We start from the raw sequence: 27,862 nt of genomic DNA on the forward strand, positions 1-27,862 counted from the left end.
ATGTCAGGCCAGCCAAAGTTAAACGGAAACAGCTCGAAATATAGGAATTAAAATACATGGGGGTTGGGGAGATGGAGAGAGAGAGCGTGGTGGTCGCATCGAACTACAAGCCAAAGGTAGCCGTGGATTTCAGCTGTAAACATTGGTGGCCGAGGTCGATTTGAAATTGTCGGTTACCTGGGAAGTATGTTGGGTCTGAAATGAAATCAACAGGAATATTGATCAGTTACTCCATCGGAAGCGGCACGGTGGCGCAGCGGTAGAATTGCTGCCTCACAGCGCCAGAGACCTGGGTTCGATCCCGACTACGGGTGCTATCTGTACGGAGTTTGCACGTTCTCCCCGTGACCTGCGTGGGTATCCTCCGGGTGCACCGGTTTCCTCCCACACTCCAAAGACCTACAGGTTTGTAGGTTAATTGGCTTGGCAGAATTGTAAATACTCCGTAGTGTGTGTAGGATAGTGTTAGTGTGCTGGGATCGCTGGTCAGCGCGGACTCGGTGGGTTGAAGGACGTGTCTCTAAACTAAACTAAACTCTTGAGACGTTGCTTGGCTCCCAGTCTCCCTGTTCACCCTGACGCTTGGTGCTAACGGTTATAGTGAACAGTTGCCTGGCAGCTGAGACACCTCGGTGTAGAAGCACAGTGGGGACTTTGTCTCTCGAGACAAAGACACTGTAGGGAATTAGTCTTTTGCAGAATGTGACATTATATAAATTACCGTAACTTATTAGATGGAATTACCAACCATTTTTTGGTATCTTAGAGAGAGACTCTGAGACACAGAAGCAAATATCAAACTGTGTAGGATGGAACTGCAGGTGCTGGTTTAAGAAGGGTCTGAAGAAGGGTCTCGACCTGAAACGTCACCCATTCCTTCTCTCCCGTGATCAGCCATGATCACAATGAATGGTGGTACTGGCTCAAAGGGCCGAATGGCCTCCTCCTGCACCTATTTTCTATGTTTCTATTTATGTTTCTATGCTGCTGTTGATATCACCCACTATGATATGAACAGCAGAGTTACGCCAGCATCTTGAGCAAATATCAAGATCTAGGTTTGGTTAACTAGAGGAATGGTGAGAATCATTGCTCAAGTGATGACCATTTTCCATCTGTGAGTCACATTGGGAGATACAGCACTGCAACAGGCCCTTCGGCCCTCCGAGTCCATGCTGACCTTCAACCACCCCTTTACACCAACCTTATACCAATCTAATACAACGTTATTGTCTGCATATTGTCATCAATTCCCCCTCGGGTCTACCACTCCCGACACACCAGGGGCAATTTACAGAGGGCCAATTAACCTACAAACCCGCACGTCTTTGAGACGTGGGAGGAAACCCACGCGGTCATGGGGAGAAAGTGCAAACTCCGTACAGACAGCACCCGTAGTCTGGATTGAATTGACAACTCTACCGCTGCGCCAATGTGCCACCGCTCTGAGCGGTATCTCTCACTTAAAACAAAGGCACTCAGACGCACCTTCCCCCCAAACCTCCCCTTCTTCCCAGCCACTATCTGGCCTTCTCTCCCTCCCTCCACTGCCTCAATAGGTGTCTCTGGTAACATCGGCTAGACTCACCTGTTTGACGACGGCGCTGGTGGAGGAGGCGGTGCTATTGCAAAGTCGTTTACGTAACTCGGTGCGAATCTGTTGGGTGGAGAAAGGACAGTGAACAGGCGGAGTGATCTCACGGCAGGCAGCTATCTTCTCTCCTACACACTAGGTTCATGTTGAGATACCCACCCCCCCTACTGGTTCCGTTTTTAGTTTAGTTCAGAGATCCATCGCGGAAACAGGCCCTTCGGCCCACTGAGTCCATGCCGACCAGCGATCATCCCGTACACTAGCACTATCCTACACACACTGGGGACAATTTACAATCCTTGTGTTTAAGAAGGAACTGCAGATGCTGGAAAATCGAAGATACACAGAAATGCTGGAGAAACTCAGCGGGTGCAGCAGCATCTATGGAGCGAAGGAAATAGGAACGTTTTTCGGGCCGAAACCCTTCCTTACCGAGCCAATTAATCTAAAAGCTTGTACTGTACATCTTTGGAGTGTGGGAGGAAACTGGAGAAAATGCTCGCGGTCACGGGGAGAACACATACAGTCAGCACCCGAGGTCAGGATTGAACCCAGATCTCTGGCGCTGTGAGGCAGCAACTTAACCGCTGTGCCACCGTGCCGCCTTATGCCCCTGTCCCACTTAGAAAACCTGAACGGAAACCTCTGGAGACTTTGCGCCCCACCCAAAGTTTCCGTGCGGTTCCCGGAGGTTTTTGTCAGTCTCCCTACCTGCTTCCACTACCTGCAACCTCCGGCAACCACCTGCAACCTCCGGGAACCGCACGGAAACCTTGGGTGGGGCGCAAAGTCTCCAGAGGATTCCGTTCAGGTTTCCTAAGTGGGACTGGGGCATTAATGCGTTCCCACCAGCAAAAATGACTGATGAAGGCCCAAGTTCCAAAAGCCTCCATGACGACCCTATCAACCTGTGACGCCACTTTTAAAGAGCTGTGTACCTGCACTCTTAGACCCCTCTTCTCTACCACATTCTCCAGAGCCCCGACATTCACTGTGCCCCGTGAAGATCATGCCCTGCTTTGACTTCCGAAAATGCAACACCTCATATTTATCTGTATTGACCGTTAACCATTCCTCCCGCAACTGATCGAAATCCCGCTGCAATTTCTTATGACCATCTTCGTTATCCACGATGCCGCCAACTTCAGTGTCATCTGCAAACTTGATATTTAAGAAAGAACTGCAGATGCTGGAGAAATCGAAGGTAGTTGAGGCCAGTTCATTGGCTATGTTTAAGAGGGAGTTAGATGTGGCCCTTGTGGCTAAAGGGATCAGGTGGTATGGAGAGAAGGCAGGTACAGGATACTGAGTTGGATGATCAGCCATGATCATATTGAATGGCGGTGCAGGCTCGAAGGGCACCTATTTTCTATGTTTCTAGACAAAAGTGCTGGAGAAACTCAGCGGGTGAGGCAGCATCTATGGAGCGAAGGAAATAGGTGATGTTTCAGTCTGAGGAAGGGTCTCGACCCGAAACGTCACCTATTCCTTCGCACCATAGATGCTGCCTGACCCGCTGAGTTAATCCAGCATTTTTGTCTATCTGCAAACTTGATAATCATGCCTTGTACATTCTCATCCAAATCGTTGCTATACAGCGCTATGAACAGCAATGGGCCCAGCACCCATCCCCGAGTCTAAGGCCTCCAGTCTGTAAAATATCCTTCCACCATCTCCCTCTGCCTCATTTCATGAAGCCAATTCTCTAGTCTAGCCCATCGGGCCTTCTCTCCCAGCATCCCACCATTAGGGGGCGACACATGGCAGCATCCGCACAGGTTGACTTCAGTATCTGGGATTATTGACAATGGAGCGAACCTGTTTGTTGGCCAGGCAGTGGAGGACAAAGATGAAAAGGCCTTGGAAACTGTTGATCGCGGTGAAGATGTAGGCCATGGCGATGGTATTGTTGTTGAAATGAAAGATGCCAAAGATCCAGGTGCCACCCAAGAGCACGAGCTGGCCCACTGCAGTATACGTGAATGATCTGCAATGAGGAAGGAACATCAGCAAGGTGTCTCTGATAGTCATCGAGACCTTCTTTCCTCTATAGTTACAGCAGAGATTTAATTTAGTTTAGAGATGGAACGAGGAAACAGGCCCTTCGGCCCACTGAGTCCGCGTCAAGATGGCATATGCTATGTTTGTCGTCATTGGTCACGCATTGAGCACAAGTGTTAGGACGTCAGCTTTATAGGACATTGGCTTACTTTAACAAAGATAGATACAAAATACTGGAGTTATGCCCCTGTCCCACTTAGGAAACCTGAACGGAAATCTCTGGAGACTTTGCGCCCCACCCAAGGTTTCCGTGCGGTTCCCGGAGGTTTTTGTCAGTCTCCCTACCTGCTTCCACTACCTGCAACCTCCGGCAACCACCTGCAACCTACGGGAACCGCACGGAAACCTTGGGTGGGGTGCAAAGTCTCCAGAGGTTTCCGTTCAGGTTTCCTAAGTGGGACAGGGGCATAACTCAGCAGATCAGGCAGCATCTCTGGAGAGAAGGAACAGTCTGATGAAGAGTCTCGACCAGAAACATCACCTACTTCTTTTCTCCAGAGTTGACGATGACTCTACGACATTTGGGTGTGTATCTGGATAGTTTAGTTTAGTTTAGAGATACAACGCGAAAACCATTCGGCCCACAGAGACTGTGCCGACCAGCGATCCCCGCACACTAGCACTATCCTACACACACTAGGGACAATTTACATTTACACCAAGCCAATTAACCTACAAACCTGTACGTCTTTGGAGTGTGGGAGGAAACCAAAGATCTCGGAGAAAACCCAAGCAGGTCACGGGGAGAACGGACAAACTCCATATAGACAGCACCCTTAGTCGGGATGGAACCCGGGTCTCTGGCTCTGTAAGGGCTGTAGGAAGGCAACTCTAACGCTGCGCCACCGTGCCACCCTTCCCTATCCTCTATGACATGGAGAAGTGTTCCATCTTAGAGGTTTTCCCATTCCTGATTCAGTGTGTGGACTCGATGTTCAAAGAAACGAGGGATCGCAGTCTGCTGATGTTTAGGTTAGAGATACAGCATGGAAACAGGCCCTTCAGCCCACTGTGTCCGTGCCGACCAGTGATCACCCATTCACACCAGTTCTCTGCTCCCCCACTTTCTCATCCGCTCCCTACACACAAGGGGCAACTTACAGAAGGCTGATTAGCCGACAAACATGCACGTCTTTGGGAACTGGGAGGAAACCGGAGCAGCCGAGATTTCCCGGTCACAGGGAGAACGTGCAAACTCCACACACACAGACAGCACCCAAGTTCAGGGTCGAACTTGGGACTCTGGTGCCGTGAGGCAGCAGCTCTACCCGCTGCGCCACTGTTGTAGCTGCTTTCCCATTCATTCAGTGATATTTGCTCTGAGGATGAAATCCATTTCATTCAGTGAAGAGGAAACGGCTTGTGAACAACAGTCGATAAAGTGTATAGTTACCTGACTTTCTTGTAGTGCGGCACATCAGTGCTGAGCAAGGAGAATTTATCAGCCAGTTTCCAGATGGTAATGATGAAGAAAATGATATTCAACTATAAATACAAACACCAAGAATTAGTTTTCAACATTGGACAATGTAGAAAGGAACTGCAGATGCTGCTTTACACCAAAGTGCTGGAGTAACTCAGCGGGCCAGGCAGCATCTCTGGAGAGAAGGAACAGGCGACGTTTCGGGTCGAGACCCTTCTTCAGACTGACTGTGTGAAGTTCCTTGAGGTACAGAAGGAAGCGAAACAGTCTATATTTTATTTATTTATTCATGTGTGCATATATTTATATTATAGTAGGTACACACAATTGCTGGGGAAACTCAGCGGGTGCAGCAGCATCTATGGAGCGAAGGAAATAGGCGACGTTTCGGGCCGAAACCCTTCTTCAGACTGATGGGGGGTGGGGAAAGAAAGAAGGAAAAGGGGAGGAGGAGGAGGAGCCCGAGGGCGGGCGGATGGGAGGGTGGGAGGAGACAGCTCGAGGGTTAAGGAAGGGGAGGAGACAGCACGGGCTAGCCAAATTGGGAGAATTCAATGTTAATGCCATAAGGACGCAAGGACCCCAGACGGAATATGAGGTGCTGTTCCTCCAATTTCCGCTGTTGCTCACTCTGGCAATGGAGGAGACCCAGGACAGAGAGGTCGGATTGGGAATGGGAGGGGGAGTTGAAGTGCTGAGCCACCGGGAGGTCAGGTAGGTTATTGAGGACTGAGGGGAGGTGTTCGGCGAAACGATCGCCCAACCTACGCTTGGTCTCATATTATAGTATATGGACACACTGATCTGTTTTGTAGTAAATGCCTACTATGTTCTGTTGTGCTGAAGCAAAGCAAGAATTTCATTGTCCTATCAGGGACACATGACAATAAACTCACTTGAACTTGAACTATTACTCTTTCATTCTATTTGGGGTGGCACAGTGGCTCAGTAGTAGAGTTGCTGCTTCACAGCGCCAGAGACCCGGGTTCGATCCCGACTATGGGTGCTGTCGGCAAGGAGTTTGTACGTTTTCCACGTGACCAAGTGGGCTTTCTCCAAGATCTTTGGTTTCCTCCCACACTCCAAAGGCTTGTAGGTTAATTGGCTTGGGATTAATGTAAATTGTCCCATAGTGTGTGTAGGGTATTGTTAGTGTAGAAGGTACAGGAGCCTGAAATCTGCAACATCTAGGTTCAGGAATAGCTGCCCCATCAGACTATTAAACACAACTTCAAACAAACTCTGAACTATAACAGCCTATTGCACTTTATCAGTTTATTGATGTGTGTATATATATATATTCTATGGTATATGGACACACTGAACTGTTCTGTATTTATGCCTACAATGTTCTGTTGTGCTGCAACAAGCAAGACCTATCTGGGACACATAACAATACACTCTCTCTTGACTCTCTCTTGACTCTTGTGTGCGGGGATCGCTGGTCGGCGCGGGCTTGGTGGCGGGCTGAATGGCCTGTTTCCACGTTGTATCTCTAAACTAAACTAAATGTTGACTCTGAAGAAGGGTTTCGGCCCGAAACGTCGCCTATTTCCTTCGCTCCATAGATGCTGCTGCACCCGCTGAGTTTCTCCAGCAATTTTGTGTACCTTAAATGTTGACTATTGTTTTAACGTATATTTATCCATGGTTTTGTTGTGTCAATCTGCTCGTAAAATCTGCAACAAGTCAAAGTGTCATTGTTTCGTTCATGGCAGTGTAACACTCTGGAGTCATGACTTAAACAGACTTAATTACGAGCTGTCAACTCTGTCACTGTGGCTGCAAAGAATGTCACAGTGTCAGTGGCGTTGAACTTACCCCAATAATGGCACAGATTGGCCCGATAAAAGCCCACACGTATCCAGATGTGATGTTCAACCAGCATCTTGAAAAGGAGAGAATGAGTTTAAATAATTTCAGCATTGACATTGCTTGAAGTATTCAGTTGCACGTAAAACTCCTGGTCGATCCATGCTAGATAACAGCACGGGGAGACTGAGGTGGATAAGATCATGAGGGGTGTAGACAATAGCAATGGGCAAAACAGCACACCAACACCTCCACCTCCTTAGAAAGACTAGGAAGTTCAGCATTCCCCAACAACCCTCACCAAAAAATGTCCCTAGTGTGTGTGTGTAGGGTAGTGTTAATATGCGGGGATCGCTGGTCAGCGCAGACCCAGTGGGCCGAAGGTCCTGTTTCCGTGCTGGATTTCGGAACTAAACTCCAAAGACGCACAGGTTTGTCGCCAAATTGACTTGGTATAAATGTAAAATTGTCTCTAGTGGGTGTAGGATAGTGTTAGTGTGCGGGGATCGCTGGTCGGCGCGGAACCGGTGGGCAGTAGGTCCTGTTTCCACCTTGTATCTCTAAACTAAAACTAAGCCTTAGCAGTAAGACTGTCCCAGCTAGGCGCACCATCAAATAACGGATGAGGATTTGAACTCCACACTTACATTTTTCTGTCGTAGGCATCCATGCTGATGCTCGCCACGGGGATAACGATGATGAGAGGCGCACCATAGCCGACCAGGAAGAGGTAGGTTTTGCGAAGACTCCGTGAGTGGAAGACCTTCACCACCATGAGGTAAAGCTGCACCCCCTCCAGCAGCATCCAAGCAAAGCACGCCAGGAACAGGTAATGGAGCAAAATGGCCACAATCATGCATAGCATCTGGAACAAACGGATAGTCAGTACGCTCACGCCTGCCTGATCTCTCCCGCTTGAATTCCCCCGACCATTCCCACACCGACCTTTCTGTCCAGGGCCTCCTCCACTCTCAGAGTGAGGCCAAACGCTAATCGGAGCAACAGCACCTCATTCCCGCTTGTGCAGCTCATATCCCAGGGGTAGGCATGTTGATATCTCTAACTTCAAGCAGCCCCTGCACCACCTCTCTCTCCAACTCTCCAAGATAAGAATGATCCCAGGAATTAGTAGGTTAGCCTATGGTGAGCTTTTGAGGGCACTGGGCCTGTACTCGCTGGAGTTTAGAAGTATGAGGGGGGACCTCATTGAAACGTACAGAATAGTGAAAGGCTTTGATAGAGTGGATGTGGAGAAGATATTTCCACTATTGGAACAGTCTAGGACTAGAGGCCATCACCTCAGAATTAAAGGACATTATTTTATGGAGATGAGGAGAAATGTCTTTAGTCAGAGGGTGGTGAATCTGTGGAATTCTTTGCCACAGATGGCTGTGGAGGCCAAGTCAGTGGATAGCTTTAAGGCAGAGATTGATAGATTCTTGATTAGTGCAGGTATCAGGGGTTATGGGGGGAAGGCAGGGGAATGGGGTTAGGAGGGAGAGATAGATCAGCCATGATTGAATGGCAGTGCAGACATGATGGGCCGAATGGCCTAATTCTGCTCCTACACCTTGTGAACTAGCTCTCAGTAGCCATATTCCCAGCCAGCTGTAGTAGTACTGCTTGTGTTGTGTGTGTTGTACAGGCCGTCTCTTGCAGTTGTGGCTCTGTGTGTGTGTGTGTGCGTGTGTGATGGCAGATCTACCAACATGAAGCACAGCAAAGGATTTGCATGTGTACTGGTGCATAACACACGTTGTGCCAGGCAACCTGACACCATTATTTACTGAGGATGACGTGTCTAACACACAACCCACGACAGGCAAAGTGTGTGGGAAGGAACTGCAGATTCCCAGGTTCAAACCGAAGATAGACACAAAGTGCTGGAGTAACTCAGCGGGACAGGCAGCAGCTCTGGAGAGAAGGAATGGGCGACGTTTCGGGTCGAGACCCTTCTTCAGACTGAAAGTCAGGGGAAAAGGAAACAAGAGATGTAGACGATGATGTAGAGAGAGATATAGAACAATGAATGAAAGATATGCAAAAACGTAATGATGATAAAGGCTATTGTTAGCTGTTTGTTTGGTGTGAACGAGAAGCTGGTGCGACTTGGGTGGGGGAGGGATGGAGGGAGAGGGAATGCAGGGGTTATTTAGTTAGATAAATCAATATTCATATCACTGCCTTCCAGGGATGGCGGGACTGTCATATAATGAAAGAATGGAGCGGCTGGGCTTGTATTCACTGGAGTTTAGAAGGATGAGAGGATATGGTAGAGAAACATATAAAATTATTAAGGGATTGGACACGCAAGATGTAGGAAACATGTTCCCGATGTTGGGGGAGTCCAGAACCAGGGGTCACAGTTTAAGAATAAGGGTGTAGGACATTTAGAACAGAGATGAGGAAAACCTTTTTCATCCAGAGAGTTGTGAATTTGTGGAATTCTCTGCCACAGAAGGCAGTGGAGGCCAATTCGTTGGATGCATTCAAAAGAGAGTTGGATAGAGCTCTTAGGGCTAGCGGAATCAAGGGATATGGGGAGAAGGCAGGAACGGGGTACTGATAGTGGATGATCACATTGAATGGCGGTGCTGGCTCAAAGGGCCGAATGGCCTATTCCTGCACCTATTTAGTTCTATGTAAGCTGCCCAAGTGGAATATGAGGTGCTTGCGATGCTTGGCGTTTAGCCTCACTCTGACAATGGAGGAGGCCTTGGACAGAAAGGTCAGTGTGGAAATGGGAAGGAGAATTAAAGTGTCCAGCAACAAAGGGCATAGTTCCACACAGTGTTAGCAGAACACACAAAACTGTCCAGTGCACCTTACAACCAGGAGAGGGAGCTCCTGAGCCACAACCGTGACTCCGAAGCAGAAGCTACCTGTGTAGGAAGGAACTGCAGATGCTGGTTTACACCGAAGATAGACACAAAATGCTGGAGTAACTCAGCTGGTTCAGGCAGCATCTCTGGAGAGAAGGATTTTGTGCAGTACTCTATTCTACATTTTCCTTGATCTCTATCTCTTTTGATGTATCGTTTTTCCACCTTACCCTTCCTTATCTCTGTGCCTCCCGCTCCCCTGACTCAGTCTGAAGAAGGGTCTGGACCCTGAAATGTCACCCATTCCTTCTCTCCAGAGATGCTGCCTGCCCCGCTGAGTTACTCCAGCATTTTGTGTATCTTCAGCAGAATTGACTTGTTGAGCCACGAGTGGCCCTAAAATGGCCCCCAAACACTCAGCAGGTCAGGCAACGATTGTGGAGAGGGAAACACCGTTGATTTTGTGGGGTTTTTCCAGCATGTTCTGTTTTACACCACTTCAGTGTTGGTCATCTTTGTGAAGGAAAGATGTTGTAAAGCTGGAATGGGTGCGGAGAAGGTTGACGAGGTTATGAGGTATTGAGCTGTAGAGAGAGATAGGGCAGGCTAGGACTTTATACCATGGATGCATGGTTTTACAGAGGTGTATAAGATCTATAAGATGTAGGAGTGGGTGGCACGGTGGCGCAGCGGTAGAGTTGCTGCCTCACAGCACCAGAGTCCCAGGTTCCATCCTGACTACGGGTGCTGTCTGTACGGAGTTTGTATGTTTTCCCCATGACCTGCGTGGGTTTTCTCCGGGTGCTCCAGTTTCCTCCCACACTCCAAAGACGTACAGGTTTGCAGGTTTATGGGCTTGGTATAAATGTAAACGATCCCTAGTGTGTGTAGGATAGTGTTAGTGTGCGGGGATCACAGATTTGATGGGCCGAATGGCCTGTTTCCGAAAATGTATCTCGAAAAAAAAAAAAAAAAATTGTATCTGCCATTCTTGCGAACATACCTCATTGGTAACTTTGATAGAATTGATGAGAAAGAGGAGTTCTGCCAGGAACATCGTCAGGCAGAGTTGTTTGTGGATTGTGATCCGAACACTGCTGATCGAACGGCAGTAGGTGAAAATAACCATCGACATAAACAGGCAGATCAGTGACAGAGTTATTCCAACATAGGTGATAATTTCCAGATTCCTCTCATGGACAGCCTTAGAAAGGAAGCAGAAAGAATTGTCCATTGAAATATATTATAATCCAAATTAACTCCTATCACTTTGTTTAGTTTAGTTTAATAATAATAATAATGGATGGGATTTATATAGCGCCTTTCTAATACTCAAGGCGCTTTACATCGCATTATTCATTCACTCCTCAGTCACACTCGGTGGTGGTAAGCTACATCTGTAGCCACAGCTGCCCTGGGGCAGACTGACGGAAGCGTGGCTGCCAATCTGCGCCTACGGCCCCTCCGACCACCACCAATCACTCACACACATTCACACACACGCAAAGGTGGGTTAAGTGTCTTGCCCAAGGACACAACGACAGTATGCACTCCAAGCGGGATAGAGATACAAGTTTAGAGATACAGCGCGGAAACAGGCCCTTCGGCCCGCCGAATCTGTGCCGACCAGTGATCCCCGCACACTAACATTGTCCGACACAAAGTTTACAATTTTTACTGAAGCCAATTAACCGGCAAAGCTTTACGTCTTTGGAGCGTGGGAGGAAAACTTGGAGTGTGTACCCGGAGAAAAGCCACATAGGTCAAGTGCAAACGTTTTTTTATTTTATTGTCCTGTAGAGTGTAAAGTTTGTGGTGGGTTTTTGACTGTGTATGTGTGGGGGGGGGCGGGGGAGTGGGTGGGGGAAACTTTTAAATCTCTTCCCTGTACGGGGACCCGTCCTTTTCCCTGTCGGGTCTCCGTTGACGTTGGGGCCTAGCATCGTGGAGCGGCCTCCAACCGGAACGACCTGGGGGCTCAAGTCACGGAGCCTGCGGAGCTGCGGACCTACCATCGTGGAGCTGGCCGGCTTCGGAGTCTGGAGAGTTCGGAGCGTGGAGAGCTGCGGTGGCGCGCGGCTGCGACCCGACTCCGGTGGATGGTGACACCGGGAGCTCGCGGGTCCCCGGTGGGAGACCGCTTTACGGAGCACCAGCAGCGGCGACTTCTCCCGCCTGAATTGCGGGGTTGAGAGTGACCTGGAGCGGGGCCTTACATCGCCCGGCGCGGCTTTAAATGGCCGCGGACTTGCTAGCGCCCGCCGGGGGCTTTGACTTTGACTTCGGGAGAGGAATGGAGAGCAGGGGAGAGACATGACTTTGCCTTCCATCACAGTGAGGAGGAGATTCACTGTGATGGATGTTTGTGTAAATTGTGTTGGTGTGTGTCTTGGTTCTTTTCCTGTATGGCTGCAGAAACCAAATTTCGTTTGAACTTCATGTGAGGTTCAAATGACAAATAAACGGTATTGTATTGTATTGTATTGTATAACTATATACAGACAGCACTCGTGGTCAGGATCGAACCCGGGTCTCTGGCGCTGTAAGGCAGCATCTCTCCGCTCCGACACCGTGCCAACCAACCACAGCTCAACAAGTGACGCCCAGGAGTCACAGAGCACAGAAACAGGCCCTTCAGCCCAACTTGTCCATGCAGACCCGCATGCCCCACCCACATTTGTCCCATATCACTCTAAACCTTTCCTATCCATGTATTTGTCCAACTGCTTTTTAAATGCTTTTTTCGATTGAGACACTTATTTGGCCTCTGCAAATTGCCTCTGGTTTATAGGGAGTGGGAAAGTGGGATAACATAGATCATTGTGCAGGCTATCGATGATCGAAGTGGACTCGGTGGGCTGAAGTACCTGTTTCCATGCTGTATCTCGCAACTAAACTTCCTATATTCCCTTTAAATACATGGGGCGGCACAGTGGCACAGCGGTAGAGTTGCTGCCTTACAAAGCCAGAGACCTGGGTTCGATTCTGACCACTGTGGGATGCTGTGGGGAAGATTGGACGTTCTCCTCGCGACCTGCGTGGGTTTTCTCCGGGCGATTCAGTTTCCTCCCACACTCCAAAGACGTACAGGTTTGTAGGTTAATTGGCTTCGGTAAAATTGTAAATTGTCCCTAGAGTGTGTTGGATAGTGTTAGTGTGCGGGGATCGCTGGTCTGCGCGGGCCCGTTGGGCCAAAGGGCCCTTTTCCGCGCTGTATCTCTAAACTAAACTAAACAACAGGCCCCACTTCCTGTAAACACACCAACCCCCCACTTCCTGTGCTCTCCAAAAACACCAGGGCCCACTTCCTGTGCTCTCCAAAAACACCAGGGCCCACTTCCTGTGCTCTCCAAAAACGCCAGGGCCCACTTCCTGTGCTCTCCAAAAACACCAGGGTCCACTTCCTGTGCTCTCCAAAAACACCAGGGCCCACTTCCTGTGCTCTCCAAAAACACCTGGGCCCACTTACTGTTCTCCCCAAAAACGCCAGGGCCCACTTCCTGTGCTCTCCAAAAACACCAGGGCCCACTTCCTGTGCTCTCCAAAAACACCAGGGCCCACTTCCTGTGCTCTCCAAAAATGCCAGGGCCCACTTACTGTGCTCTCCAAAAACACCAGGGTCCACTTCCTGTGAACTCCAAAAACACCAGGGCCCACTTCCTGTTCTTTTTTAACACAGCAGGGCCCACTTCTTGCGCTCTCTAAACACAGCAGGGCCCACTTCCTGTGCTCTCCAAAAACACCAGGGCCCACTTCCTGCGCTCTCTAAACACAGCGGGGCCCATTTCCTGTGCACTCTAAGGCGGCTTAATCACTCAATGGACCCCTCGTGATTTGAACCTGGGTTGTATCGACCCCACCTCTTCCCTTGTGATGCTCAAACAGTACAGGCCTTACCGGGATTGGAGTCCGTGAAAGCAGCACAGAGAAGCTGGTCAGATGCATACACTCGCAGGTTGTGGAATTCTGGTCTGATTTAACCAAACTGCACCCATAAGTTGCCCAGCTAGACTTCGTCTTGTTCCAGAAAACACACGAATCCGTCATCCCTGTTTTATTCTGCAGAAAAAAGAGAGAGGAAAGATGATTAAATAATTTGTTCAATTAATTGCTAACTAATTAAACTTGACAGTTTCCAATGGTAAACAATGCAGTTTGCAGAACACTTCACTGTGTTCAGTGTTTTAATCCTCCTTGATGCCATTCACATTGAGCAATGTTCTTCCGTAAAAGACGTGTCTTATTGAAGCCTTAATCTTCTTCCCCCCCTCCCCCCCAACTCATCTCCCTATTAACAAAAAAATAAACTTTGGAGCACCATTTTGGACAGCCCAGTGGCAGGTTCGATCCCGACTACGGGTGCTGTCTGTACGGAGTTTGTACGTTCTCCCTGTGACTGTGTGGGTTTACTCCAAAATCTTCAGTTCCCTCCCACTCTCCAAAGACGTACAGGTATGTAGGTTAATTGGCTTGGTATAACACTAAACGTAAAAGACTATCCTACACACACTGGGGATAAGTGGGGATTGCTGGTCAGTGTGGACTCGGTGGGCTGAAGGGCATTTTTCCGTGCTGTATCTCGAAACTAAACTGAACTAAATTCTTAACTATCTGCACATTGGAAGCTGTCAGAGGAGGTTGTATACGTTAGTTCAGTCTAGAGATTCAGTGCGGAAACAGGCCCTTCGGCCCACTGTGTCCGTGCCAACCAGCCATCCCCGCATACTAACACTATTCTACACACACTAGACAATAGACAATAGACAATAGGTGCAGGAGTAGGCCATTCGGCCCTTTTGAGCCAGCACTGCCATTCAATGTGATCATGGCTGATCATCCATAACCAGTACCCCGTTCCTGCCTTCTCCCCATATCCCCTGACTTAAAGATAGCGATCTTTAAGAGCCCAATCTAACTCTCTCTTGAAAGTATCCAGAGAACCGGCCTCCACTGCCCTCAGCGGCAGAGAATTCCACAGACTCACATCTCTCTGTGAGAAAAAGTGTTTCCTCGTCTCAGTTCTAAATGGCTTACCCCTTATTCTTAAACTGTGGCCCCCTGGTTCTGGACTCCCCCAACATCGGGAACATGTTTCCTGCCTCTAGCGTGTCTAAACCCTTAATGATCTTATATGGGACAATTTACAATTATACCAAGCCAATTAACCAACAAACCCGCACATTTGTGGAAGGAAAGGGAGTGTGGAAGGAAACCGGAGATCCCAGAGAAAACCCACGCAGGTCATGAGAAGAAAGTACAAACTCCGCACAGACAGCACCCATAGTCAGTATGGAACCCGGGTCTCTGGCGCTGTGAGGCAGCAACTCTACCGCTGCGCCACCCCTGTTAAAGGACATGGTTGAGGTGGTACTATGAAAGCTTTTAACAGATAACTGGACAGGGATAGAAAGGGTTTAGAAGGATATGGGTTAAATGTGGGAATGTGGGACTAGCTTGGACAGGATATCTTGGTCAGCATGGCTGAATTGGGCCGAAGAACCTGTGTCCGTACAGCATTATTCTCTATGAATCTAATAGGACTGGACATTCAGCACCTTAGCACAGTGGCAGAATTGGCAGACCTACAGCACCAGAGACCCAGGTTTGATCCTGACCTCGGGGCGCTGTCTGTGTGGAGTTTGCACCTTCTCCCTGTGATCTACGTGGGTTTTCTCCGGGTGCTCCGGTTTCCTCCCGCACTCCAAAAACGTGTGAGTTTGGTTAATTGACTTTTAAATTGCCCCCAATGTGTAGGACGTGGCTGCAAAAGTGGGGTAATTGTGTTTAGGAGGCTTTTAGATAGGAAGTGCAGGGAATGAATGGATATGGTTCATATACAGTCAAGTCAAGTCAAGTTTATTCGTCACATACACATACGAGATGTGCAGTGAAATGAAAAGTGGCAATGCTCGCGGACTTTGTGCAAAAAGACAAACAAACAAACAACCAAAGAAACTACAAACAGAATGGAACAGAATCACATATTCTTTTCCATATTAAATATTGTGGGCGGAAGGAAAAAGGGAAAAAAACAGCAATTAAAAAAAAAGCAGTAGAGTGGTTCAGTAAAGTTAGTCCCTGGTGAGATAGGAGTTTACAGTCCCAATGGCCTCTGGGAAGAAACTCCTTCTCAACCTCTCCGTTTTCACAGCATGGCAACGGAGGCGTTTGCCTGGCCGTAGCAGCTGGAACAGTCCGTTGCAGGGGTGGAAGGGGTCTCCCATGATTTTATTGGCTCTGGAGTTGCACCTCCTGATGTATAGTTCCTGCAGGGGAGCAAGTGAAGTTCCCATAGTGCATTCGGCCGAACGTACTACTCTCTGCAGAGCCTACTTGTCCTGGGCAGAGCAATTCCCAAACCAGATTGTAATATTTCCGGACAAAATGCTTTCCACAGCTGCTGACTATAAGTGGATTACAGGTGGATTAGATTATTTTAACTAGGCCTCATGTTTGCACAAACATTGTGGGCCGAAGGGCCTGTTGCTTCGCTGTACTGTTCCACGTTCTACGTTCCAAGTAACATGGATAGGTGACGTTTTGGGTTGGGACCCTTCTTCAGACTGATTGCAAGGTTGTGTGGTGGTGGGGGGGGGGGGGGGGGGGGGGGGGGGGGAGGCGGGGGGCGATAGCTAGCAGAGTGGAAGGGCAGGACAGAGCATGGCAGATCATAGGTGAACACAGCTGAGGGGGATGGTTGGACAAAGACCAGAGATGAACACATACAAAATATGTGTGACAAAAGGATTCAGTTTGTGAGACAAGGTAGTGCAGCAGTAGAGCTGCTGCCTCAGACACCCGGGTTTGATCCCGACCACGGGTGCTGTCTGTAGGTGGTTAGTACGTTGTCCCCGGGACCGCGTGGGTTTTCTCCGGATGCTCTGGTTTCCTCCCACGCTCCAAAGACGTGCAGGTTTGTAGCTTAATTGGCATGTAAAAAATTGTAAATTGTCCCTAATATGTAGGATATAGTGCGGGGGATATAGTGCGGAGGGGAGATTGCTGGTCGGCACAGGATTCCTTCTCTCCATAGATGCTGCCTGTCCCGCTGAGTTACTCCAGCTTTTTGTATCTATCTTTGGTTTAAACCAGCATCTGCAGTTCCCTCCTACACAAGCAAGAATGGGGTACTGATTTTGGATGATCAGCCATGATCATATGAACGGCGGCGCTGGTCTGAAGGGCCGAATGGCCTACTCCTGCATCTATTTTTCTATGTTTCTTTCTATGTTTCTAACCAACCTGGTTGAGCTTCATACGCAAGGTGATGGGAGAAGATAGTTGCACTGACTCCGATTTGCCGATGCTAATTTCCACCACATCCGATCCCACCATTGACTTGTCTTCAGACGTGTCGGTAGTGAGGGCATGACCTTTTGTGAACGTCGAGGCACTGACGGCGATGATGAAAATATAGACAAGATCTGTACAACGGGCAAAAATGAGATGGAGAGCACTAGGAAACATTAAGGGCGTCACAGTGGCGCAGCGGGTAGAGCTGCTGCCTCACAATGTCAGAGACAAGGGGTTCAATCCTGACTACGGGTGCTGTCTGTACGGAGTTTGCACATTCTCTCTGTGACCGCGTGGGTTTACTCCGGGCGCTCCGGTTTCCTCCCACACTCCCAGAGACGTGCGGGTTTGTAGGTTAATTGGCCCTCTGTAAATTGCCCCCTAGTGTGTAGGGAGTGGATGAGAAAATGGGATAACATACTTCAATATACACATAAATAAGTGTGTATAATTTGAGTATAGGAGCAGGGAGGTTCTACTGCAGTTGTACTGGGTCTTGGTGAGACCACACCTGGAGTATTGCGTACAGTTTTGGTCTCCTAATCTGAGGAAAGGCATTCTTGCCATAGAGGGAGTACAGAGAAGATTCACCAGACTGATTCCTGGGATGGCAGGACTTTCATATGAAGAAAGACTGGATAGACTCGGCTTGTACTCGCTAGAATTTAGAAGATTTCGGGGGGATCTTATACAAACTTACAAAATTCTTAAGGGGTTGGACAGGCTAGATGCAGGACGATTATTCCCGATGTTGGGGAAGTCCAGAACAAGGGTTCACAGTTTAAGGATAAGGGGGAAATCCTTTAGGACCGAGATGAGAAAATCATTTTTTACACAGAGAGTGGTGAATCTGTGTAATTCTCTGCCACAGAAGGTAGATGAGGCCACAGTTCATTGGCTTTATTTAAGAGGGAGTTAGATGTGGCCCTTGTGGCTGAAGGGATCAGGGGATATGGAGAGAAGGCAGGTATGGGAAACTGAGTTGGAAGATCAGCCATGATCATATTGAATCTCGCTCATTGGATCAAATATTGCTAATTTTCAGAATAGGTCATCTATGACTAAACAGAAATTAACAATTGAATATAAAGCACATTCAGGCTCGAAGGGCCGAATGGTCTACTCCTAAACCTATTTTCTATGTTTCTATGTTTCTATAACATAGAACTAGTGTGAACGGGTGATCGATGGTCGGTGTGGTCTCGATGGGCCGAAGAAGACTGCTGTATCGTTCAATCAATCAACAAATACATTACCAGGATGTGGTCCTTTAAACGCATCCCATTTCATTTCAATGGCTGCATTTTCTGTTGATAATTTTGCTGGTTCACTGGGTAAATTTTTTCTATTTGCTGCTTGTAGAACAACTTCTAAAATAAAACATAATTCGTTAGTGGATTTTTGCCCTAAAACCCAGGAGCATGGCTGTTCCTACTAAACATCAGTTCGAGTGTGAAGAAGGGTCTCGACCCAAAACGTCACCCATTCCTTTTCTCCAGAGATGCTGCCTGTCCCGCTGAGTTACTCCAGCATTTTGTGTTTGTCTTCAGTTCCCCTTGCTCAGACTGGACCCACACCATCACTATTTTGAATGTTTAGTTTAGTTTAGTTTAGTTTAGTTTAGAAATACAGCACGGAAACAGCCCTCAGAGTCTGCACTGACTAGTGATCCCCGCACACTTACACTATCCTACACACACTAGGGACAATTTACATTTATACCTAGCCAATTAACCTACAAACCAACTAACTCACGTGCTGAGTTACTCCAGCATTTTGTATCTACCTTCGATTTAAACCAGCATCTGCAGTTCTTTCTTACACATTTAATCTACAAACCTGTTCAGTTCAGTTTAGTTTATTGTCACGTGTACTGAGGTACAGTGAAAAGCTTTGGTTGTGTGCTATCTAGTCAGCAGAAATACAATACATGATTACAGTTGAGTGTATAGATTCATCAAACCCGGGTCTCTGGCGCTGTGAGGCAGCAGCTCTACCCGCTGCACCACCCTGCCGACCGCATATCCTCGCGGGTAATAGGTGAACACTGGCGACAGGAGGGGGGCGGCAGGGCGGGTCGATTGGCGAAGGGGTGGAAAAAGGCGCGATATTTCTTCCTGACTCACCTGAGGACTGAGAAATAACAATTTGTCACATTTACCTATTGTGTCGTGCTTGAATCTTAATTCTCCAAAGGTGGCAGCATCGGATGCTGCCCCCATCAACGTGGTTTGCAATTCTTCCTGTGTTGTATTGTCTGCATCAATTTTCTTTATGATTTCAGTAATTTTCTGTGGAGGGAAGAGAGTTTTCTCAGTGAATTTTGACGGTGTATCTTTGCTTCATGCGTTGGCTTTGCCAGGCACAACCCATCGAGCTCAGCTCACAGCGCTCAGCGTCCACTCTCACACGTGTGGGAAAGAACTGCAGATGCTGGTTTACACTGGAGATAGACACAAAATACTGGAGTAACAGCGGGACAGGCAGCATCTCTGGAGAGAAAGAATGGGTGACATTTCAGGTTGAGACCCTTCATCATCAATGTTTCAGTTTAGTTTATTGTCACGTGTATCAGTCAACAATAGACAACAGGTGCAGGAGTAGGCCATTCGGCCCTTCGAGCCAGCACCACCATTCAATGTGATCATGGCTGATCATCCCCAATCAGTACCCGTTCCTGCCTTCTCCCCATATTCCCTGACTCCGCTATCTTTAAGAGCCCTATTTAGCTCTCTCTTGAAGGAATCCAGAGAACTGGCCTCCACCGCCCTCTGAGGCAGTGAATTCCACAGACTCACAACTCTCTGTGTGAAAAAATGTTTCCTCATCTCCGTTCTAAATGGCTTACCCTTTATTCTTAAACTGTGGCCCCTGGTTCTGGACTACCCCAACATCGGGAACATGTTTCCTGCCTCTAGCGTGTCCAAACCGTTAATAATCTTATGTGTTTCAATAAGATCCCCTCTTATCCTTCTAAATTCCAGAGTATACAAGCCCAGCTGCTCCATTCTATCAGCATATGACAGTCCCACCATCCCGGGAATTAACCTTTGGAACCTACGCTGCACTCCCTCAATAGCAATAATATCCTTCCTCAAATTTGGAGACCAAAACTGCACACAATACTCCAGGTGTGGTCTCACTAGGACACTGTACAACTGCAGAAGGACCTCTTTGTTCCTATACTCAACTCCTCTTGTTATAAAGGCCAACATGCCATTCGCTTTCTTCACTGCCGGCTGTACCTGCATGTTTAATTTCATTGACTGATGAACAAGGACCCCCAGATCCCATTGTACTTCCCTTTTCCCAACTTGAAGCCATTTAGATAATAATCTGCCTTCCTGTTTTTCTACCAAAGAGGATAACCTCACATTTATCCACATTTAACTTCATTTGCCATGCATCTACCCACTCCCCCAACCTGTCCAAGTCACCCTGCATTGTCATAGCATCCTCCTCACAGTTCACACTGCCACCCGGCTTTGTGTCATCTGCAAATTTGCGAATATTACTTGTAATCCCTTCATCTAAATCATTAATATATATTGTAAATAGCTGCAGTCCCAGCCCCGAGCCTTGCGGTACCCCACTAGTCACTGCCTGCCATTCTGAAAGGGACCTGTTAATCCCTATTCATTGTTTCCTGTCTGCCAAACAATTTTCTATCCATATCAGCACTCTACCCCCAATACCATGTGCTCTAATTTTGCCCACTAATCTCCTATGTGGGACCTTATCAAATGCTTTCCGAAAGTCCAGGTACACTACATCCACTGGCTCTCCCTTGTCCATTTCCCTAGAAACATAGAAAATAGGTGCAGGAGTAGGCCATTCGTTCAAGAGACTTTTGGATTGGCACAGGGATATGCAGGGAATGGAGGAGGGATATGAATCACGTGCAGGTAGATCAGAGTTGATTTTGATATCATGGACACTATATATCTGGGGCAGTCTTAAGGGCCTGTCCCACTTTCACAACCTAATTCACAACCTAATTTGAAAACGAAAGAAAACATTGCAGAAAAAGAAGATTTGAGTGTGGCTAACAATATAATGTCATAAGGTGATTAGTGATAGGAGCAGAATTAGGCAATTCAGCCCATCAAGTCTACTCCGCCATTCAATCATGGCTGATCTATCTCTCCCTACTAACCCCATTCTCCTGCCTTCTCCCCATAACCCCTGACACCCGTACTAATCAAAAATCCATCTATCTCAGCCTTAAAAATATCCACTGACATGGCCTCCACAGCCTTCTGTGGCAAAGAATTCCACAGATTCACCACCCTCTGACTAAAGACATTTCTTCTCATCTCCTTCCTAAAAGACCGTCCTTTAATCCTGAGGCTGTGACCTCTAATCCTAGAGGCTCCCACTAATCCCTTTCTCCAAGGCTTAGATGGAACCATATGACTTTAGAAATGCAGCACTGAAACGGGCCCTTCGGCCCATCGAGTTCGCGCCAAACAGCGCCACTAGCACCATCCTACACACAATTTTACCAAAGCCAATTAATTTACAAAGACTATGTCTTTGGAGTGTGGGCAGAGAAAACCCACGCGGTCACGGGGAGAACGTACAGACAGCAGCAGTGGTCAGGATCGAACCCGGGTCTCTGGTGCTGTATAGCAACAATTCTACCACTGTGCCGCCTTTAAAGGCTTCATCATAACCAATTTACCATGTACCAATTGAAAGTAATAAGTATCAATGCCAAAACCCGGGATTGAACCAGGGACCTTTAGATCTTCAGTCTTAAACCCCTGTCCCACGGTACGAGTTCATTCCAAGAGCTCTCCCGAGTTTGCCCTGAATCGGAGATTTACGGTAATGGCCGCTCGTCGGTACTCGGGGCTTTCGTGGACATTTGTCAACATGTTGTAAAATCTTCACGAGTCTTCCCGTGCTTACCTGCCATTAGCGAGTCTTCCCGAGTACCTGCCGTTAGCGTTACGAGCCGCTAAGAGACGTCCCCGAGCTCCGACGTACCCGCTACGTTCATTCTCCGTGCTTACCACGAGCTTGATTTTTTTTTAACTCAGGAGAGCTCTTGGAATGAATTCGTACTGTGGGACAGGGCTTTAACGCTCTCCCAAGTGAGGTATTTTGGCTGATTTACAAAGAAAACAATTTAAATTCTAGTGTGTAGGAAGGAACTGCAGATGCTGGTGTAAACCGACGATAGAGACAAAACACTGGAGTAACTCAGCGGGTCAGGCAGCATCTCTGGAGAGAAGGAGTAGGTGACGTTTTGGGTCAAGACCCTGTCTTTAGACTTCTTTAGACATATATTATACTGAACACAATTTCTTGCACTTAAGCATGAGTGAAACTGACAGTACCAGAATGGATTGAATTTTCTGCAACACAATGATTGTGGAGAATTTGCTGCAGTTGCAGTTGATGGAAGTCTCATTGACAGTCTCGACACATCCAACTGATGACCATGTAGCCGTACAATTTTTAATGACCAAGTAGGCACAGATAACATCTTCTTTCTTCAAACCCTGTTCAAAAAAGAATCAATTGCAAATTAAGAAAGTACTTCTGCATAACGTGATTAATTTTGATGTGAGAATTGCAGGCAAAGGCACTGATCTCAAACAAGTCAGTGGCGCAGCGGTAGAGTTGCTGCCTCACAGCGAGAGAGACCCGGGTTCGATCCTGACCATGGGTGTCGTCTGTACGGGGTTTGTACATTCTCCCTGTGACCTGTGAGGGTTTTCTCCGGGAACTCCGGTTTCCCCCCACACTCCAAGGACGTACAGGTTTGTAGTTGAATTGGCTTTGTGTGATTGTAAATTGCCTCTAGTGTGGGTAGGATAGTAACAATGTGCGGGGATCGCTGGCCGGTGTGAACAGCATTTAAGAAACATTTGGAAATGTACATGGATAGGAAAGGGATAGAGGGTTATGGGCCAAATGCCGGTCAATGGGGCAAGCTTAGATGCAGCATGGACAGGTTGGTTCGGCAACATGAGCGCCCTGGAGAGGAAGAGACTACAAAAAGTAGTAAACACTGCCCAGTCCATCATCGGCTCTGACCTTCCTTACATCGAGGGGATTTATCGAAGTCGCTGCCTCAAAAAGGCTGGCAGTATCATCAAAGACCCACACCATCCTGGCCACACATTCATCTCCCTCCTACCTTCAGGTAGAAGGTACAGGAGCCTGAAGACTGCAACAACCAGGTTCAGGAATAGCTACTTCCCCACAGCCATCAGGCTATTAAACCTGAATATTAATAACCCATTATCTGTTATTTGCACTTTATCAGTTTATTTATTCATGTGTTTTGTAGTCAATGCCTACTGTGTTCTGTGTGCTGAAGCAAAGCAAGAATGTCATTGTCCTATCAGGGACACATGACAATAAACTCACTTGAACTTGAATTTGGGTTGAAGGGCCTATTCCCATCAATGATGCCCATGTGATTTTGTCATTTTGGGCAGGAAAAAAGTGACCTAATAGGTGAAAGATGCAGAGCCCTGAGGTACAGATGGATCTGGTGTAGAATCAACAACATGTTAGCATGCAAGATAGTAGATAAGGAAGAAAAGCAACAGAATGCCAACATTTATTGCCAAGGGAATTGAAGAGATAATTCGGGAGCGTTGTACTTCAGTCAAAGCTGTGATACAATGTGAGGATTTGTTTCAAAGCAAAAGGATTTGAGTATAGGAGCAGGGAGGTTCTACTGCAGTTGTACAGGGTCTTGGTGAGACCACACCTGGAGTATTGCGTACAGTTTTGGTCTCCAAATCTGAGGAAAGACATTCTTGCCATAGAGGGAGTACAGAGAAGGTTCACCAGACTGATTCCTGGGATGGCAGGACATTCATATGAAGAAAGGCTGGATCGACTCGGCTTGTACTCGCTAGAATTTAGAAGATTGAGGGGGGATTTTATAGAAACTTACAAAATTCTTAAGGGGTTGGACAGGCTAGATGCAGGAAGATTGTTCCCGATGTTGGGGAAGTCCAGGACAAGGGGTCACAGTTTAAGGATAAAGGGGGAAGACTTTAGGAACGAGATGAGAAAAACATTTTTCACACAGAGAGTGGTGAATCTCTGGAACTCCCTGCCACAGAAGGTAGTTGAGGCTAGTTCATTGGCTATATTTAAGAGTTAGATGTGGCCCTTGTGGCTAAAGGGATCAGGGGGTATGGAGAGAGGGCAGGTACAGGATACTGAGTTGGATGATCATCCATGATCATATTGAATGGCGGTGCAGGCTCGAAGGGCCGAATGGCCTACTGCACCTATTTTCTATGTTTCTATGTTCTCTATGCTGCATCTGTAGAGGTTTGAGGGAGTCATTGGAGAAATATGTGTACCAAGGGCATCTGTGGTATGGGCAGAGTCATGGAGTTAGGTCAGCGGTCAACCATGTTTAGGCTAGATGTCCCAACCATTCATTGAGACGTATCATACCCACGTACTGAAAAAACCTGTGGCCTCTCGTGATCCAGTAACGTTTGCCATCATTGAGTCATAGGGACATACAGCGTGGAGTCAGGCCCCTCAGCCCAACCTGCTCACGCCGACCAACATGTCCCATCCACACTAGTCCCACCTGCCTGCGTTTCGGCCCAGATCCCTCTAAACTTGAAGATAGACATAAAATGCTGGAGTAACTCAGCGGGACAGGCAGTATCTCTGGACAGTGGGAATGGGTGATGTTTCCGGTCAAGACCCTTCTCCCGACCCTTCGAGAACCTTCGTTCTCCCTCTAAACCTGTCCGATCCATGTACCTGCCCAAGTGTTTCGTAAACGTTGTGAATGTACCTGCCTCAACTACCTCCTCTGGCAGCTTGTTCCATACACCCACTACCCTTTAAGTGAAAAAGTTGCCCCTCAGGTTCCTATTGAATCTTCCCCCCCTATCCCACTCCTACCGCATCTCATCTTAAACCTATGTCCCCCGGTTCTCGATTCCCCCTACTCTGGGTAAAAGACTACATTTGCTCTATCTATTCCTCCCATAATCTCGGAGGGGTAAATAGACAATAGACAATAGACAATAGACAATAGGTGCAGAGGAGGCCATTTGGCCCTTCGAGCCAGCACCACCATTCAATGTGATCATGGCTGATCATCCCTAATCAGTACCCCGTTCCTGCCTTCTCCCCATATCCCCTGACTCCGCCATTTTTAAGAGCCCTATCTAGCTCTCTCTTGAAAGCATCCAGAGAACCGGCATCCACCGCCCTCTGAAGCAGAGAATTCCACAGACTCACCACTCTCTGTGAGAAAAAGTGTTTCCTCGTCTCCGTTCTAAATGGCTTACTCCTTATTCTTAAACTGTGGCCCCTGGTTCTGGACTCCCCCAACATCGGGAACATGTTTCCCGCCTCTAGTGTGTCCATGCCCTTAACAATCTTATATGTTTCAATGAGATCCCCCTTATCCTTCTAAACTCCAGTGTAAAAGCCCAGCCGCTCCATTCTCTCAGCATATGACAGTCCCGCCATCCCGGGAATTAACCTTGTGAACCTACGCTGCACTCCCTCAATAGCAAGAATGTCCTTCCTCAAATTAGGGGACCAAAACTGCACACAATACTCCAGGTGTGGTCTCACTAGGGTCAAGGAAAGAGCGTTCACTTTGCGACTGTATCCACCAAACTTTCCACTACCACGCACAAGCACAAGAAGCGACAAGACAGACACCATTGCATGCAGATGCCGAGAAGTGTATTCAGCTCCTGCTGAACAACTTTCAATCTTGTGTGTGTGGACTCGACATGAAGATGAAGAATCTTGTACATGTACCAGGCACAGAAATACCTTTGTGTTGTTGAAGGTTAGGCTGAATGAATTTTCTTCCACGAATTGCGAAATGTTAGGTGATGTTGTGTTGCTTATCACTAACACCAAGTCAGTGTTGATTGGCAAGGTAATCAGTATACCTCCATTATCGTACAGTATTTGAGGTGCTTTTGCCGATCCAGCCAATTCCAAAAAGATAAAACTAGCATTATTTCCTGTAACAGAAAGGGTTTGAGAATATAATTAATAGGCACCTGTTCTTCCATTGCACTTTAGTGGAGAGACACAAAATGCTGCAGCAACTCAGCGGGGCAGGCAGCATCTCTGGAGAGAAGGAATAGGTGATGTTTCAGGTCGTGACCCTTCTTCGGACTGAGAGTCAAGGGTGAGGGAAAACGAGGGATATGGAAGGGTGAGGTGTGAAAACGAGAGATCAAAGGGGGACGGAGATTAAGAAACATGTAGAATAGATCGTTGTTAGCTGGAGACACTGACAACGAGGCCAAAGTAAGATTTAATCAGGAGGACAGTCAGACTGGGTCGGAGAACTGTCCCGCTGAGTTACTCCAGCATTTTCTGTCTATCTTCGGTGTAAAGGGCTTGGACACGCTTGTTAAGGGCTTGGACACGCTAAAGGCAGGAAACATGTTCCCGATGTTGGGGGAGTCCAGAACCAGGGCCCACAGTTTAAGAGTAAGGAGTAAGCCATTTAGAACGGAGACGAGGAAACACTTTTTCTCACAGAGAGTGGTGAGTGTGGAATTCTCTGCCTCAGAGGGCGGTGGAGGCAGGTTCTCTGGATGGTTTCAAGAGAGAGCTAGATAGGGCTCGTGAAGATAGTGGAGTCAGGGGATATGGGGAGAAGGCAGCAACAGGGTACTGATTGGGGATGATCAGCCATGATCACATCGAAGGGCCAAATGGCCCACTCCTACACCTATTGTCTATTGTCTAAACCAGCATCCGCAGTTCCTTCCTGCACTTTTCGTAGATAAATAAGTTGCCTTAAACTATGGGGAGATCGTGCAAACTCCATACAGGCAGCATCCGTAGTCAGGATTGAACCCGGGTCCCGAGCGCTGCAAGCACTGTAAGGCAGCAACTCTACCGCTGCGCCACCGTGCCGCCTTTGTTGGGACCCTTCTTCAGATTGAACCTATCCATGTTCTCCAGAGATGCCCCCTGACCCGTTAAGTTACTTCAGCACTGTACCATTTTTTTCCGTAAACCAGCATCTGCAGTTCCTTCTGTTGTGCAATGAACCAGATTTGATGAGTGAGCTTAAGGTGAAGGAATCCCCAGGAGGCAGTGATTATAATATAATGGAATTCAATCTGCATTTTGAGAAGCTGAAATTGGATGTCGGTATTCCTGCTGGGTATAGGTGACTATAGAGGCATGAGTAAGAAGCTGGCTGAGGTTGGTTGGAATGGGACCATTATGGGAATGGGAATCGGAACGACAGGACAGTCGGTGGAACAGCACTCAAGTACCTGTCTAACTGTTTCTTAAACGTTGGGATAGCCCCAGCCTCAACTACCTCCTCTGGCAGCTTGTTCCATACACCCACCACACTGTGTGAAAAAGTTACCCCTCAGATTCCTATCTTTTTCCCTTACCCTTAAAATCTTTTCCCCTGCACATTAAATATCTCTTAAATGCTATGATAGTATCTGCATTCTTCCTCTCCGCCAGTCTGTTGCGAGAATACCAAGGGATAGCGGTACAAAAATGTAACTGAATCAGTTCAGTGCGTTGGGTATAAAGCGCTCTCACCTTTAAACATAGTCCTTGGCTGCAGCTTCATTTCCCACCTGCTGCTGCTGTTGCTCAGTGCGATCGTCACCATCCTGTTTTGTGCTCTAATGTTTTTAACTTCTGAAACGTAATTGCCACAATATGATCATTGCTTGCGCCTGTTAGTAAATACAAATTCACACACACACACACACCGCTGTTACCCTGCCGTTACACATCCCACACTGGCGGCACAGTGCCGCAGCAGTGGAGTTGCTGCCTCACCGCGCCATAGGCCCGGGCTCGATCCCGACTTTGTTCCGCTGTCTGTACGAAGTTTGTACA

At 47.8% G+C, this 27,862-nt stretch overlaps 1 protein-coding gene across 1 annotated transcript; it reads right to left on the reverse strand.

The window, feature by feature from the left end:
- Positions 1 to 66: 66 nt before the first annotated feature.
- Positions 67 to 27,629, reverse strand: LOC116991866 (adhesion G protein-coupled receptor L3-like). The gene is made up of 14 exons (XM_033050841.1): positions 27,557 to 27,629; positions 25,799 to 25,995; positions 22,351 to 22,515; positions 19,167 to 19,296; positions 18,262 to 18,375; positions 16,955 to 17,136; positions 13,610 to 13,771; positions 10,716 to 10,916; positions 7,538 to 7,755; positions 6,900 to 6,966; positions 5,049 to 5,140; positions 3,413 to 3,581; positions 1,589 to 1,657; positions 67 to 195 (listed from the first exon to the last, which is right to left on the reverse strand). The coding sequence occupies exons 1-14, from the start codon at positions 27,627 to 27,629 to the stop codon at positions 130 to 132; spliced, it is 1,905 nt and encodes a 634-aa protein (XP_032906732.1). The 3' UTR covers positions 67 to 129.
- Between the last annotated feature and the right edge of the window lie 233 nt (positions 27,630 to 27,862).

This window comes from Amblyraja radiata, chromosome 35 (genome assembly GCF_010909765.2).
Source record: "Amblyraja radiata isolate CabotCenter1 chromosome 35, sAmbRad1.1.pri, whole genome shotgun sequence".
Taxonomy (NCBI): Eukaryota; Metazoa; Chordata; class Chondrichthyes; order Rajiformes; family Rajidae; genus Amblyraja; species Amblyraja radiata.